Genomic DNA, 12412 nt, shown 5'->3' with positions numbered 1-12412 from the left:
GAGTCAGGAGACTGACAGGAGTGAAGGGGAGTATCCTCCTGCCTCGCAGGACACAAACAGAGAAGTCACAGGGTGTGACAGGTTGGTTGTGTGCACCATCGAAGTCTGTGACCTGCCTTAGAAAGCTCTGATACTGCAGCTCGGAGGTCGTTTGTGCTTGGGAACTTGCAGAACGGGTTTCCACTGAAACTTCCCTTTCGAAACCAGGGAGGAGACCAAGGGGGCCTGCAATCCCTCTTCGTCATCTGCATAACCTGCAGCCAGGGAAAATAAATAGCACAAGAGTCTAGGGCAGCGTGAACCACACACCAGCTGTTTCCCAGGCCAATGGGCTGTGCAGGGCAGCGTGTCCTTCCTGCCCCTACCGCAGCCGGTAGCGCTGGGCGCTGGCATGGGCTGCTCCCGGGGGTCTGGGGTGATGCCTGGCCCATGGCTTTCCAGGCTCTGAGACAGACGAGGAGCTGCGGTTAGCTCCCTGGCGTGTGATTACAGGGATAATGGAAGAAAAGCTGCCAGCCTGGTGTTTGCGGGATGCAGAAACTAGATCCATAAAACCATCGAGACACTTAACACCTCCCGAATTAGATGCCGAAATGCTTTCTGGGGGCCTGGGACTAAGCTGCCAGTAAAGTGAAAGCTTGAGGTTTGAGGGAATTTTTTTTTCCCTTCTCTGCAGTGCGCAGATGATCCTGATGCCGTGTGCACGCGCTCAGCTTCTGTCCGAATCCAGGATATGGACAACAGCCTCATTAAAATGAAGCACGGAGGAGGGATTTCACTGAATGGGCAAGACATACAGGTCCCTTTGCTACAAGGTGTGTTCTCGTGGGCCTACTCACTAGTGTTTTCTGGCCTGCCTTCGCTCAGTTCAATCAAAAAGTATTTTCCATACCAAATTTGCACTTGCAGCCTTTTCTAGAAGCTGTCGTTTCAGCTTCTCTCCATGCAGCTGACACATCTTGGCTCAGCTCCTCTAAAGCCAGGAAAGTTAAGCTGGTCTGGATTTGTGAGCTGTGATCCTGAAAATCACTGTTGCTCTATGCTTTTTATAATTATTTTTTATCCAGAAGCTTGAAATCCCTCTGGTTATCTTTGCAAAATGTCCCGGTTAATGCCTGAGGTTTTGCAGAATGCACACGTATTCTCTTCTAGGGCTTCTGAGTGTCTGAAAGCAGAGCCTAGGGACAAGTTCATGCAGATGTAAACTGCTGAGCAGGCACCAAGCTTGGGAACTTGGGCACTGCTGGCACCCCTTGCTTTGGCAGACCTGCAAGCCCCCTGCTCTGTGGCAGCCACTCGGGCCTGTTCAGCAGGACACAACAGTCCCAGGCGATGGAACACCCTACATCTTGACTTGACCGACTGACACTTTGTGGTTGTCTTAAGGTGCCCTCCGTATCCAGCGCACAGTGAGGACTTCGGTTCGCCTCACCTATGGGGAAGATCTGCAGATTGACTGGGATGGTCACGGTGAACTCCTAGTGAAGGTATTCTTTCTTTCCAACTGTTTTATTTCTGCCTTTTTGCCCCCTCTCTCATCCCACCCAAACATGTACAAAGATTTTCTTGTCTGAAGTGAGAAATTGCTTTGTGTTGCATGTTAGAAATTCCATTCTCTTTGGCTACCCCCGGAGAGATATACAGGTCCTTTTGTATTCCAGAAACAAACGTTTTCATCCTACAGCAGCTTTTTTTTTTTTTTTTTTTTTTGCAGTGACAGCCATTATTAACCATTAATAGTTTTGTGTTTTGTTCAGCAGATACCCTCCAAACTGAATTTTTGCTTTCATTCGCTTTGACTGTTCTGTCTAAAGCAATGGATTTGTATGACTTAAAATAAGGGAAGAACATGGCTCCAGGGACACAGTTACTCATAATTTCCAGGAAAAATCAATTATCTCATAGAAGATATGTTGCATGCTCCTTCTACTGTGAGGAATGTTTAAAGTCACCCTTAATTAACAGTTAGGGTTTGTGAGTGCTGCAGACAGCAGCAGAGTGTAGCAATACCCAAACGAGGTTTAAAAGGAATGAGCTGTAAGGAAAGAAGTCTAGCTGCAACAACAGAATGCTTTACATAAGCCATTTTTTGTGTGTGTGTGTGTGTGTGTTATAAGCTGCAGAAAGTTTTGCAGTGCAGAAAACCCTGTGAGGGAAGAGGGGAAGATTATTTACTATGGAATAGTCTCCTGACAGCTGATAAACCATCACAGCTTCACCAGCTAAGCCATCTGTTGCCCTCTTTGCTTATACAAGAGGCTGTTTTCTTTTGATTGCTAGGTCTCGGGGACTGCCAGTGTTGTCACTGAAGGTGTATTCACTCCCTCAGGAGCATGAGGCCGCCTGTAGCGTGGCTTCCTGGTGTGATGACCTGCAGGCTACAGGTGCTAAGTCAGGGTGATGTGCTCCTGCATGATGCCGGGTGACTGCGGACCCGTGTGCTCCTGCCATATTTGCATGGGTGGGTGCTTAACCGCAGCCTTGAACTTGAGCCCCGCTTGTAACAGGGGATCTGCAGCTGGGCCCTGTGTGGTTTTGCTCAATGAGCAGAGTTTTGCCAAGAAACCCAGTTTTCCCGGTGTTTTCTACCGAGCAGTGAGCGCTGCCCTCTCTGAACCATGGTGGTGTTTTTGCACTCTCCTTGCCTGCCCCAAAATCTGGATTAAATGTCGTGTCTGGCACTGTGTAAAAGTCCATGAAAACTAGTTCAGGAGTACAAGAGTTGAGAAGAAAGGTTGAGAACTTTAGACAGCATCATCCATGGTTGTTTTGTTGTGTTGTTTCAATCTGTTCTGTATCTCCGTGCTCCAAGGGTCCTAGAAGTTCTTTAGGGGCTGAGGATAATTCAGTTCAGTCCCTTGGCACATCTCAGAAGTTTTTTGGCTTTCCTCAGTATTCAGAGTATTTTTCTGCCAGATCAGAGACCCATATAGCCTGACAAATTCCCTCTTACAGTTAAAACAAATCTAATTTTCTGCTCCAGATCCTCTACCCATAAAAGCAGTGGAAGTTTCTCCAATTGTCTGCATTAATTCAGTTCCACTCCGAGCTCCTTCTCTTGCTGGGTATCTAAAGCATCTTTTTAATTGCTTTTGGAGAGTTAATTTATGCTGAATTTGTGGACTGACCTGTTGCCAAGTATTTCTGACAATTGGGGGAAGTGATACACTTCCATTACCTTGGCCAGACTTCTGGTAAAAAATTTTTTCTGTTTCTCAAGAAGGCTCCCCTTTCTCTGACCACTTGATATTTGTGATTCGAGCTTCCAATCAAAAACACATCAGAATTTGGATTTGTATGAGTCATTGTCCGTCTGCAGCGTACGTGGAAAAAGTAGCTTCCTTGGCTATTGGAGTAATAAGGATACGTATCCTCTAATAATTCATGGCTGTTCCTCTCAGTGTTCTATATTTACTCTCTGACCACTGCGTTCAAAGGGAGGGTAGTATTAGGTTATGTTTTGGAGAATGTTTTTAGTTATACAGAAAACCCGTTTTCTTCAAAAAAAGTGTTTTTCTAGCTTTTTTTTTTTGGTTCTCTTTCACTGGTTACTCCTGCCAATCTGACCAAAGTAGCACTTTACTAAATGCGTACAGAGTGCTACTGTAGCATTAAAGCACCAAATCAGCTCTGAGGACAGCTGGTAGTACTTCTGATGTACCAGATCTGCTAACGGAAACGGAAAGTTACTACTAGAATAAAAGATATGGGCGCCTTTGTGTGGCAGATGTTGCTTAGGAGATTTCCCCCTGTTTACCTGTAGAGTTTAGGGTCTCATTTCAGCTGTCCCTTGATTTTTGCAGCAAGAATAAGGCAGGGTGAAAAGTATATTTATGTGGATTATTTGCAATTCTGCTGTTAGCGCATCATACGTTTCTCGAGCTCTAATGGGTGGTAATGTAGCTTTAGGAATAGTAATCTCTTCCTTATTTTATTAATGGTCCCTAATGTTGAAGGGAAACAACTCCAATGTTGCCTCTGTTTTCTGACAAAACGATCTGTTTAAATTGTTTTCATCTTCAAATTTTCTTTTAAAATGTGAAATGGTGCAGTAGCTCTTGAGCATTTCCTTGATTGTTGAATTGTGTATGGTTCATTCTTTAAAAAAATCTTGCTGTACAGTGGTGACATTCTGGAGGATGACCCGGGTAATACTGTCCTAATTCCTTAGGTGTCTCCAGTCTACTCTGAAAGGATGTGTGGGCTATGTGGAAATTACAATGGTAACCAAGGGGATGATTTTCTCACACCTTCTGGCATGGTGGAAACTCTTCTGGAAGATTTTGGAAACTCCTGGAAGCTCAACGCAGACTGTCAAGACTTGTTAAAACAAGACAGTGACCCCTGCAATCTCAATCCTCGTTTAGGTACTGAACTCCTTCCAAAATGAACACATATAGTAAACTGTGATCTTACATTTTACATAACAATAAAAATTAAAAGTAAATACTAGAAAAAGAGAGAGAAGGTAGTAATGCTTATGTTACCAGCGGGGTGGCTGTAATCTCTGTTCTAAACAAAACCCCAAAACCCCCAAACAAAAAGCTCAGAGACTGATACTGATTGATACAGGCTTCCTAAGGAAAATGTAAAGTTTTGTGAAAATTGAACACAAAAATCAGTAATGTGGGATCATGCTGCTGTTCAGTCTGGACCACAGTCAGACCATCACAGACACAGCACAGACCTGTGCCACTGAAACTACTCTTACAAGTGATAACTCTGTGTTTATCCTCTGGGTGTGCAGAACACTTGTCTTCACCCCTCTGTCCTTACATCTTAAACACTTTTCTTGATCCTTTGTCTCCCTTCTTATACTGCAACCCAATAGACAGCTTTCCTTTTTCTCTCCATACTGCTTGGCTGTCCTGTTTGGACACAGGGAGAAATTCTCAGAGCAATTTTCTTGTCCCAGGTATTACAGCAACCTCTGTTTTCTGGGAGAAGAAAGCACACAGAAAATTTAATAGATGTAGATCAGAGCAGGCACTGGTGAACCGTGAGTGTAGGGCAGCCCAGAAGGTTTAATTTTGCAGGTATAAAAAAAACAGCAGAAGCCCTGCAAAAGGAAGCACAGCACCAGAAATAGTGGTAACAGAATATAAAAGCATTGCTTTTCCTTGATTTGTTTTACTAGTGAAACATTATTCTTTTAGTGGAGCTCATGACCTATGAGCTGTGATGCTATCTGTGCTGACTTGATCTTATTTTATTCTCCTGGTTTTTTTTGTTGTTTTTTTTTTTTCCCCAGAAGAAACTGCTTACTGTGGCTCTTGTAGCTTTTCTTGAAAGCTACTGATTGATTCACTGCAAGCATATAATTTTTCTCTTTTTAGCCAAATATGCTGAGGACTCCTGCTCAGTCCTGATGACTCCTGCATTTGAACCCTGTCACCATGAAGTCAGTCCCACTCCCTATGTGAAGAACTGTCGCTTTGACGTTTGCTCCTGCTCCAACGACAAGGATTGTCTGTGCTCTGCTATTGCTAATTACGCAGCAGCCTGTGCTAGGAAGAACGTCTTGGTCCAGTGGAGACAACCTGACTTCTGCTGTAAGTGAAAAGCTCCTAAAACCCATTTAGTTTCCTTGTCTCGAAGGAATTTCTTGGCAATGTCAGATGAGAAATCTAGAATGAGATGATTTCTACAACGTGCCAAATATTTCTGATGACAAATGATGAGTATATTTTTCCTCCACTCTGGAAGGGTGCAAAACCTGTTCACAGAGACTGCTTAACACTGGGGGAGAGAAGCAGTTGTCTGACATACCTCAGCAGAGCTTTTGGCTGGATTTCCATTTTCAGCTGTATTTAAGTTTCAGCTACTCGCGTGGAAATTTTCTGGATATCTCAGGGTAGGAATCTCCAGGCGATTTGTGTGTGAGTTACTCTTTTTCGTACCTCCTTCTTTCAAGGCCCAAGAATCCCAGCTCCTGATCTCATCAGTGACTCCTGACTTTAGCTGAAGTTGAGGGTATGGAGGAAGCACAAAGACTCAGTCAAGTGGTATCCCAGAACAGTCATACAAGTATAGACAAATCCATATCAGAAAGGACCTCTGGCAATCTCTGGTACCACCCCTGCTCGTAGCAGGACTCATTTACAGTAGATTGCCTGGTCTTATCTGGACAAGTTTTGGATACCTCCAGGGATGGAGAACGCACAACCTCTCTGGCATCTATCTCTCTTAGCAGTTGGATTATCACCCTATCCATGCAGAGGCCTGAGATCTGTGTCAGATCTCACTTCATGCTCACCCACTAGCTCCATGGTGTATATAATTTTTCTAACCACATACGAGCTCCTTTCTAGTATGATGTGTCAGCTGGTTCAAGATGAGATCCTGAACCTTGATCAACATGCTGTGGTGGCACCACTGTGCTAGGCAAAAAAGAGCTTTGTCTGTGACATTTTGTGTAGACATTTACCTCCTGTGAGAGTCAGCAAGAGCTGAGTTTTGAATTCCCTTGAGGATATTCTGCAGGATGCCACCTGTAATAAATGGTAACCCTTGTTCAATAGCTTACAGTGTAAAAGATGAAGATGTTGCAAGAGGATAGAATGAAAATTCAGACTACAGGTTTTGGTTTACGGAGGTGGGGTGACAGAAAGAATAGGATGTTTTTACATAGATCAGTTCAGTACAAGATTAATAGCCAAACCTCTAAGAAGCTGGAGCAGAAACAGCCAGCATCTTTTATTTCTTTTCTTTCTCTGTTACGTCAATGTGGTAGGAAAAAAAAAATCGATTGCAATGGAATTTTGATGGAACATCTCCATAAATATTTGTGAAATGGATGTTTTTCCATTTTCCTGAGCAACTTTGCTAATAAGGAAAGAAGACAATTGAAATTTTTTGGGAAAAGCATGTATGCTTGGCAGCCTTCCAAATCTGTTCTGCTAATTCTTCCCAAACAGGGGGTGGGAAAAACATTTATAAACTGTGTGGAAACTGAAAAAGAGAGAGAGAAAGAGAGATTGTTGGCCTTCCACCTAGTAGGGTCTGTACTTGTGAGGTCAGTGACTACAGCTTCTCCAGGCTGGAGAGTATTTACTGCGAATGAGAACAAAACCAATTTATGTTAAACTGCTGTATGGTTTCATAATATTTTACCTAATTTATGTAAATGTTCAGATAGTAGAACAGTAATGTAATAAAAATCCTTTTAAAAATGTGCAGGTCTGGAGGCTGAAAGAAAGAGCAGCGATAATGCACCATCGTTCTTTCTGTAATTGAAAAAGTCAATTTTCACAATTAATCTTTAATAGTGCAGAGCTGCTTCCTCCTTTCTGTGCATTACAGAGCGCTTTATGCTCTCATAAAGTGACGATTTCCCTGATTGCAGATCCATCAGCCCCCATTAAATAATCCTGATGCCCTAGACATCTCCTGACACATGAAGGAGAACAATCCCTCTTTTAATGGGCTTGAGACGTGAATGTGCAGGTTGCGTAATTCGTGTTGATGGCCCAGTGCACTGAACACGTGCTCCACTCCTGCCTTGGTCAACAGAGATTCGGTTTCTTGGGAAATGACTTGACAGAACCGGTTTGCTTGATTTGAAGTGGATAAGTGGCAGGGAGGTAAGTCATTAACGTAGCACAGCGTTTCTGCTGCGTATCAAGCTAACAGGGGCATTCATCTCCCACGTCTTTGAAATTACTTCAGTTGCAGTTTGATTGTTTAGGAGCTAACTTGTACCCTTGCAGCCCATCATGAATAAACAACAGAGCCAATCCCTTTGTGCTGCATGGAAGGAGCAGATAGACTTTACCGTGAAGGGCCGTCTATCCTGCACATGCATGCAAAAAAACTGCTTGGGTGACTGGGCCCAAACAGTGGTGATGGGTGGAGCTAGGTCTTGTTGGTGGCCAGTCACAAGTGGTGTTCCCCAGGGCTCACTATTGGGCCCAGTTCTATTTCATATCTTTATTAGTGATTTGGATGAGGGAATCAATTGCACCCTCAGTAAGTTTGCAGATGACACCCAGTTTTATGGGAGTGTTGATTTGCTCTAGGGTAGAAAGGCTCTACAGAGGGATCTGGACAGGCTGGAGCGACGGGCCAAGGCCAACTGTATGAGGTTCAAGAAGGCTCAGTGCCGGGTCCTGCACTTGGGTCGCAACAACCCCAAGCAATGCTGCAAGCTTGGGGAAGAGTGACTGGAAAGCTGCCTGGTGGGGAAGGACCTGGGCGTGTTGGTTGACAGCCAGCTGAATGTGAGCTGACAGTGTGCCCAGGTGGCCAAGAAGGCCAATGGCATCCTGGCTGTACCAGAAATGTGGCCAGCAGGACTAATGAAGTGATTGTCCCTCTGTAGACAGCACTGGTGAGGCCGTGCCTCAAATACCGTGTTCAGCTTTGGGCATCTCTCTACAAAAAAGACATTGAGGTGCTGGAGCACATCCAAAGAAGGACAATGAAGGTGGTGAAGGGTCTAGAGAACAAGACTGATGAAGAGTGGGTGAGGGAACTGGGGTTGTTTAGTCTGGAGAAAAGGAGGCTGAGGGAAGACCTTATCACTCTCTACAACTACCTGAGGTTGTAGCGATGTGTGTATCGGTCTATTCTGCCAATTAACACGTGATAGGACAAGAGGAAACAGCCTCAAGTTGCACCAGGGGAGGCTTAGATTGGATATCAGGAAAAATTTCTTCATCAAAATGGTTGTCAAGCACTGGGACAGGCTGCCCAGGGAAGTGGTTGAGTCCCCATCCCTGGAGGTATTTGAAAGACGTGGAGATGAGGTGCTTAGGGACATGGTTGAGTCGTGGACTTGGTAGTGTTAGGTTAACAGTTGGACTTAGTGATCTTAAGGGCCTTTTCCAACCTAAATGATTCTATGATTGTCACTGTGTGTATGTATGTATCTATATTTTCGCAGCAAAGGGCAATCAATAAACAGCTCCCTAGAACTTTCTTTAGGTTTTAGGACCTGTTGATGAGCCTGCTGTTTTCCTTAATGTGAACGTGCTGGGATAGTTAATTGTCTTTGCATGGCTTCTGTGAGTAGATTTGTATGGGGTCAATCCAGGAGGGCTGGAGTGGTCAGTAGGGAATTAAGGGCAGGCTCTGAGAAGCATCTGAGGATGGCTACATAGCATGGTGAGGCTCAGCATGCCAGCTGGTGCTGGTGGAGTAGCAGTGTTAAATTTAATTCTCACAGGGTGCATCTTCACCCAGAGCTCCTGACCTAGGTGAGATTGTGTTTTCACCTTGTACCAGCTGAGAAACCAAGCAGGGTTTATGTTTCTTTCACTCTGGGTTGAAAACTCACCCACAAGAAGCTGGATGAAATGTGTGATGGATACATATTTTTCCAGTGTTTTCCCACTACTTCCCATCTTATCCCTGGGACAGGCTGAGCTTTAGAGCACAACTGCTTCAGTTTTTTAATGGGCATCCATAGACAGTAGATGCACCTTGCCTTTTCCTCTCATTTTCCTGGTGATAATGGGTTGTGGTTTGTTGTTTTTTTGTATAGAGTAGGATAAATGGAAAAATGGGGGATGTTTCTAAAATCTTAGGAAGTTTATGGGCAGGTAAGATGAATTTCAAAGGTTTAGCTAAGAAACGGATCCACTGCAAAATTGTCCCTGTGGACAGGGAGTGTTACCACCGACCAGAAAGTAGGGCAGGATGCTGGGCTCAGTTATCCTGTCCTTACTGAATCTTGAAACTAGTCAACGGGTGTAGCTGCCTGAAATCTGCCAAACCAGTTCCCTGTTTCCAGAGGTTCCTGTGTAGCAGATCATAGGTTTGGATGAGGCTTCGTGGTTGTCCTGTTTGCCTTTAGTGGTGAAAGTTACTCTTAAAATGGTCCTCAGCCCTGGGCTGTCCCTGTTCAGTATTTTACTGCAAGATTTACTGCAAAGGTTGTGTTTATGTAAATTAGTAGCACTGTTCTGTGAATAGCTGCCAAAGACTCCTATAACCGTGAGTGAATCTATCATCTACTTATTTCGGAGATATTCACTCTGCATACTGTGTTGACGAGCACCCATAAATTTCTTAGGCTGTGTTTTGAAATGTATGTTAAATAGTTCTGGCACAAGTCCCAGACTTGGGAGAACTTTGCTCTGAAGAAGACTTCGAGTCACCTTAGATGCCTCTGGTCTGAATCCTCAAGTTAGGGGCTTACGCTCCTGAGTATGGCACTTCAGGTGCCTCAACAGAAGTTGGGGAGATGTTGGGGCAACCGTGCCTCTCTTCAGTGAGTAAAAGTAATTCTTCATCTAATAAGAATTTTGTGAAGGTAAGCATTAGTATGTAGGCCTTGCTTTGTTAGCCTCAGCGTTAGTTCAGCCCTGCTAGCAGCTGGGTGAGGCTGTAGCCTTGCTATAGTTTTTCTTTTCCTACCATTGCTGCTACAGTTCCCAGGGGTGTGCGCTCACAGAAGAGAGGGTAGAGATTAACAGATCATTCTGCAAGGACGACAAAGAGGAAGAGCTTTGTATGTAAGCCCTTGATCTTGGTTTTAGCGCAGTACAAATGTGCCAACTTTTATTTGCAGCTGCTTCTCTCACTCTGCTGAACATCCTGACTTATCCCCTTACGACTATGGCCATTCGCTTTGGAAGGCTGCTACAAACGAGAGGTTTTGTAAATCCTAGTTGCCAGGAGGCCTCTTAAAAGCCTTCGATAACACTAGTTTTCCAGTCTTCTGCAATATGTTGTCATAGCTGCCATCTAGTGCCGATGCTGATGTATGCAGAGGAGATTGCCTCAAGATCAGCACTGTAGAACTAAGTAGAAGTTTTATAAACAAAGAAGCCAAAATATCTCCAAAGACCATAATTAGGTCTGTGTAAAAATGAATTAATAATAAAAAAAATGATGGAACTGGGGTTATTTAGTCTGGAGAAGAGGAGGCTGAGGGGAGACCTCCTGGCCCTCTACAGCTTCCTGAAAGGAGGGTGCAGAGAGATGGGGATGAGCCTCTTTAAACAAGTAACAAGTGATAGGACAAGAGGGAATGGCCTCAAGCTGTGCCAGGGAAGGTTTAGACTGGTTATTAGGAAGGATTTCTGTGCAGAAGGGGCTGTTGGGCGTTGGAATGGGCTGCCCAGGGCAGGGGGGGGAGTCACCAGGAGCCCTGGAGGGGTTGAAGAGTCGGGCTGACCCAGTGCTGAGGGATCTGGGGGAGTTGGGAACGGTCAGGAGGAGGGTCATGGTTGGACTGGAGGAGCTGCAAGGGCTTTTCCAACCGAGATGATTCTGGGATTCTGTGAAAAATTATCGGTACCCAAGGTTTGGCTCCACCATCACTACTTCATTATTTGCACTTGTTTCCACAGAAATCACTGAGAGCTGCTGGGATGCGAGGCTTTAAACTACTGCAGCACCTGACAGAAACATACATTTCTACTTATTTGACCAAATTGTGCCTAACCAAGTTGCAAAGAAAGAGAAGTGTGAATGTGTGCATGACACCTGTAATGCTCTTAACTTGTAGATCCAAGTAATAATGGAGGTTGGACAGAGTCTGTGTTTTTCAGTCTGGATGAAGTGCTGTGGATGGATTTCCATTGCAGGGGTTGCAATCCAGTCCTGACATTTATTAGGAGCTGCACATAACGAGGTTTTGCTTTTGTATATATAAGCAGTGCCCTAGGCTTCGCTGGTGCCGCAGAGTTAAGGAGAGACAGTGTGAATTAAGTAAATACATTTTAATCCCCAGTTTTCCAGTCTGGTTTAGGCAGCTTTTTCCTTTAGTTGGCTTTGAATGAAATGCCAGTCTCCCTGACGTGCACATCATTCAACAGCAATGACCTGTCCTAAAGACCGAGTGTACCAGCAGTGTGGGACGCCGTGCAACCAGACCTGCAGATCTCTGTCCTACCCGGATGAGGACTGCGATGAACTCTGCGTAGAAGGATGCTACTGTCCACCCGGGCACTACCTGGATGAACACGAGCAGTGCGTGCTGAAGTCCCACTGCTCTTGTTACTACGATGGTGAGATCTTCCAGCCAGAGGATGTCTTTTCTGATCATTACACCATGTGGTAAGTGCAATGTTCATAACTCATCCCTACACGCTGTGACTCAAATTTACGGATAGTCCGAGTGGCTAACAGCTTCAGTTCCTCAGTTCCTATACCTCCACTGAAATCAGTTTAAAAGAGGGCAAGATTTTTCCTCCAACAAACCAAATGGTGAGTTTTACTGTTGCATCTCTATATCCATATCATTTCAAATGCCACCTTAGCAAACAATACTTAGCCTTATTCCACGAAGAGTTCCTGCCAGTTTGAAATGGACTTTAATTACTGACAATAGGTACTTTGAAGGCTTTAAAAACATCACTTTAATGTGCTGAGATACGTTTCCTAAATGTTAAAACCTACTTACCTCTGTTAAAGATACAAATATTAAAAAGCACTTCTAATTGTTGAATTGAGTAGCGGTGCA

At 44.4% G+C, this 12412-nt stretch overlaps 1 protein-coding gene across 1 annotated transcript in view; it reads left to right on the top strand.

The window, feature by feature from the left end:
• VWF (von Willebrand factor) overlaps nucleotides 1-12412 on the top strand; it is a 147194-nt gene that overhangs the window by 32735 nt on the left and 102047 nt on the right. The window contains exons 13-17 of the mRNA XM_026867575.1: nucleotides 677-815; nucleotides 1387-1487; nucleotides 4172-4367; nucleotides 5337-5552; nucleotides 11766-12006. Coding sequence (XP_026723376.1) covers nucleotides 677-815; nucleotides 1387-1487; nucleotides 4172-4367; nucleotides 5337-5552; nucleotides 11766-12006 — 893 coding nt within the window. The remainder of the gene's footprint in view (nucleotides 1-676; nucleotides 816-1386; nucleotides 1488-4171; nucleotides 4368-5336; nucleotides 5553-11765; nucleotides 12007-12412) is intronic.

The sequence above is a fragment of the Athene cunicularia genome (assembly GCF_003259725.1).
Source record: "Athene cunicularia isolate RWA chromosome 1 unlocalized genomic scaffold, athCun1 chr1_part2, whole genome shotgun sequence".
Classification (NCBI taxonomy): domain Eukaryota; kingdom Metazoa; phylum Chordata; class Aves; order Strigiformes; family Strigidae; genus Athene; species Athene cunicularia.
The sequence above is the reverse complement of the archived record's forward strand: the minus strand, read 5'-3'. Positions and strand labels throughout refer to the sequence as shown.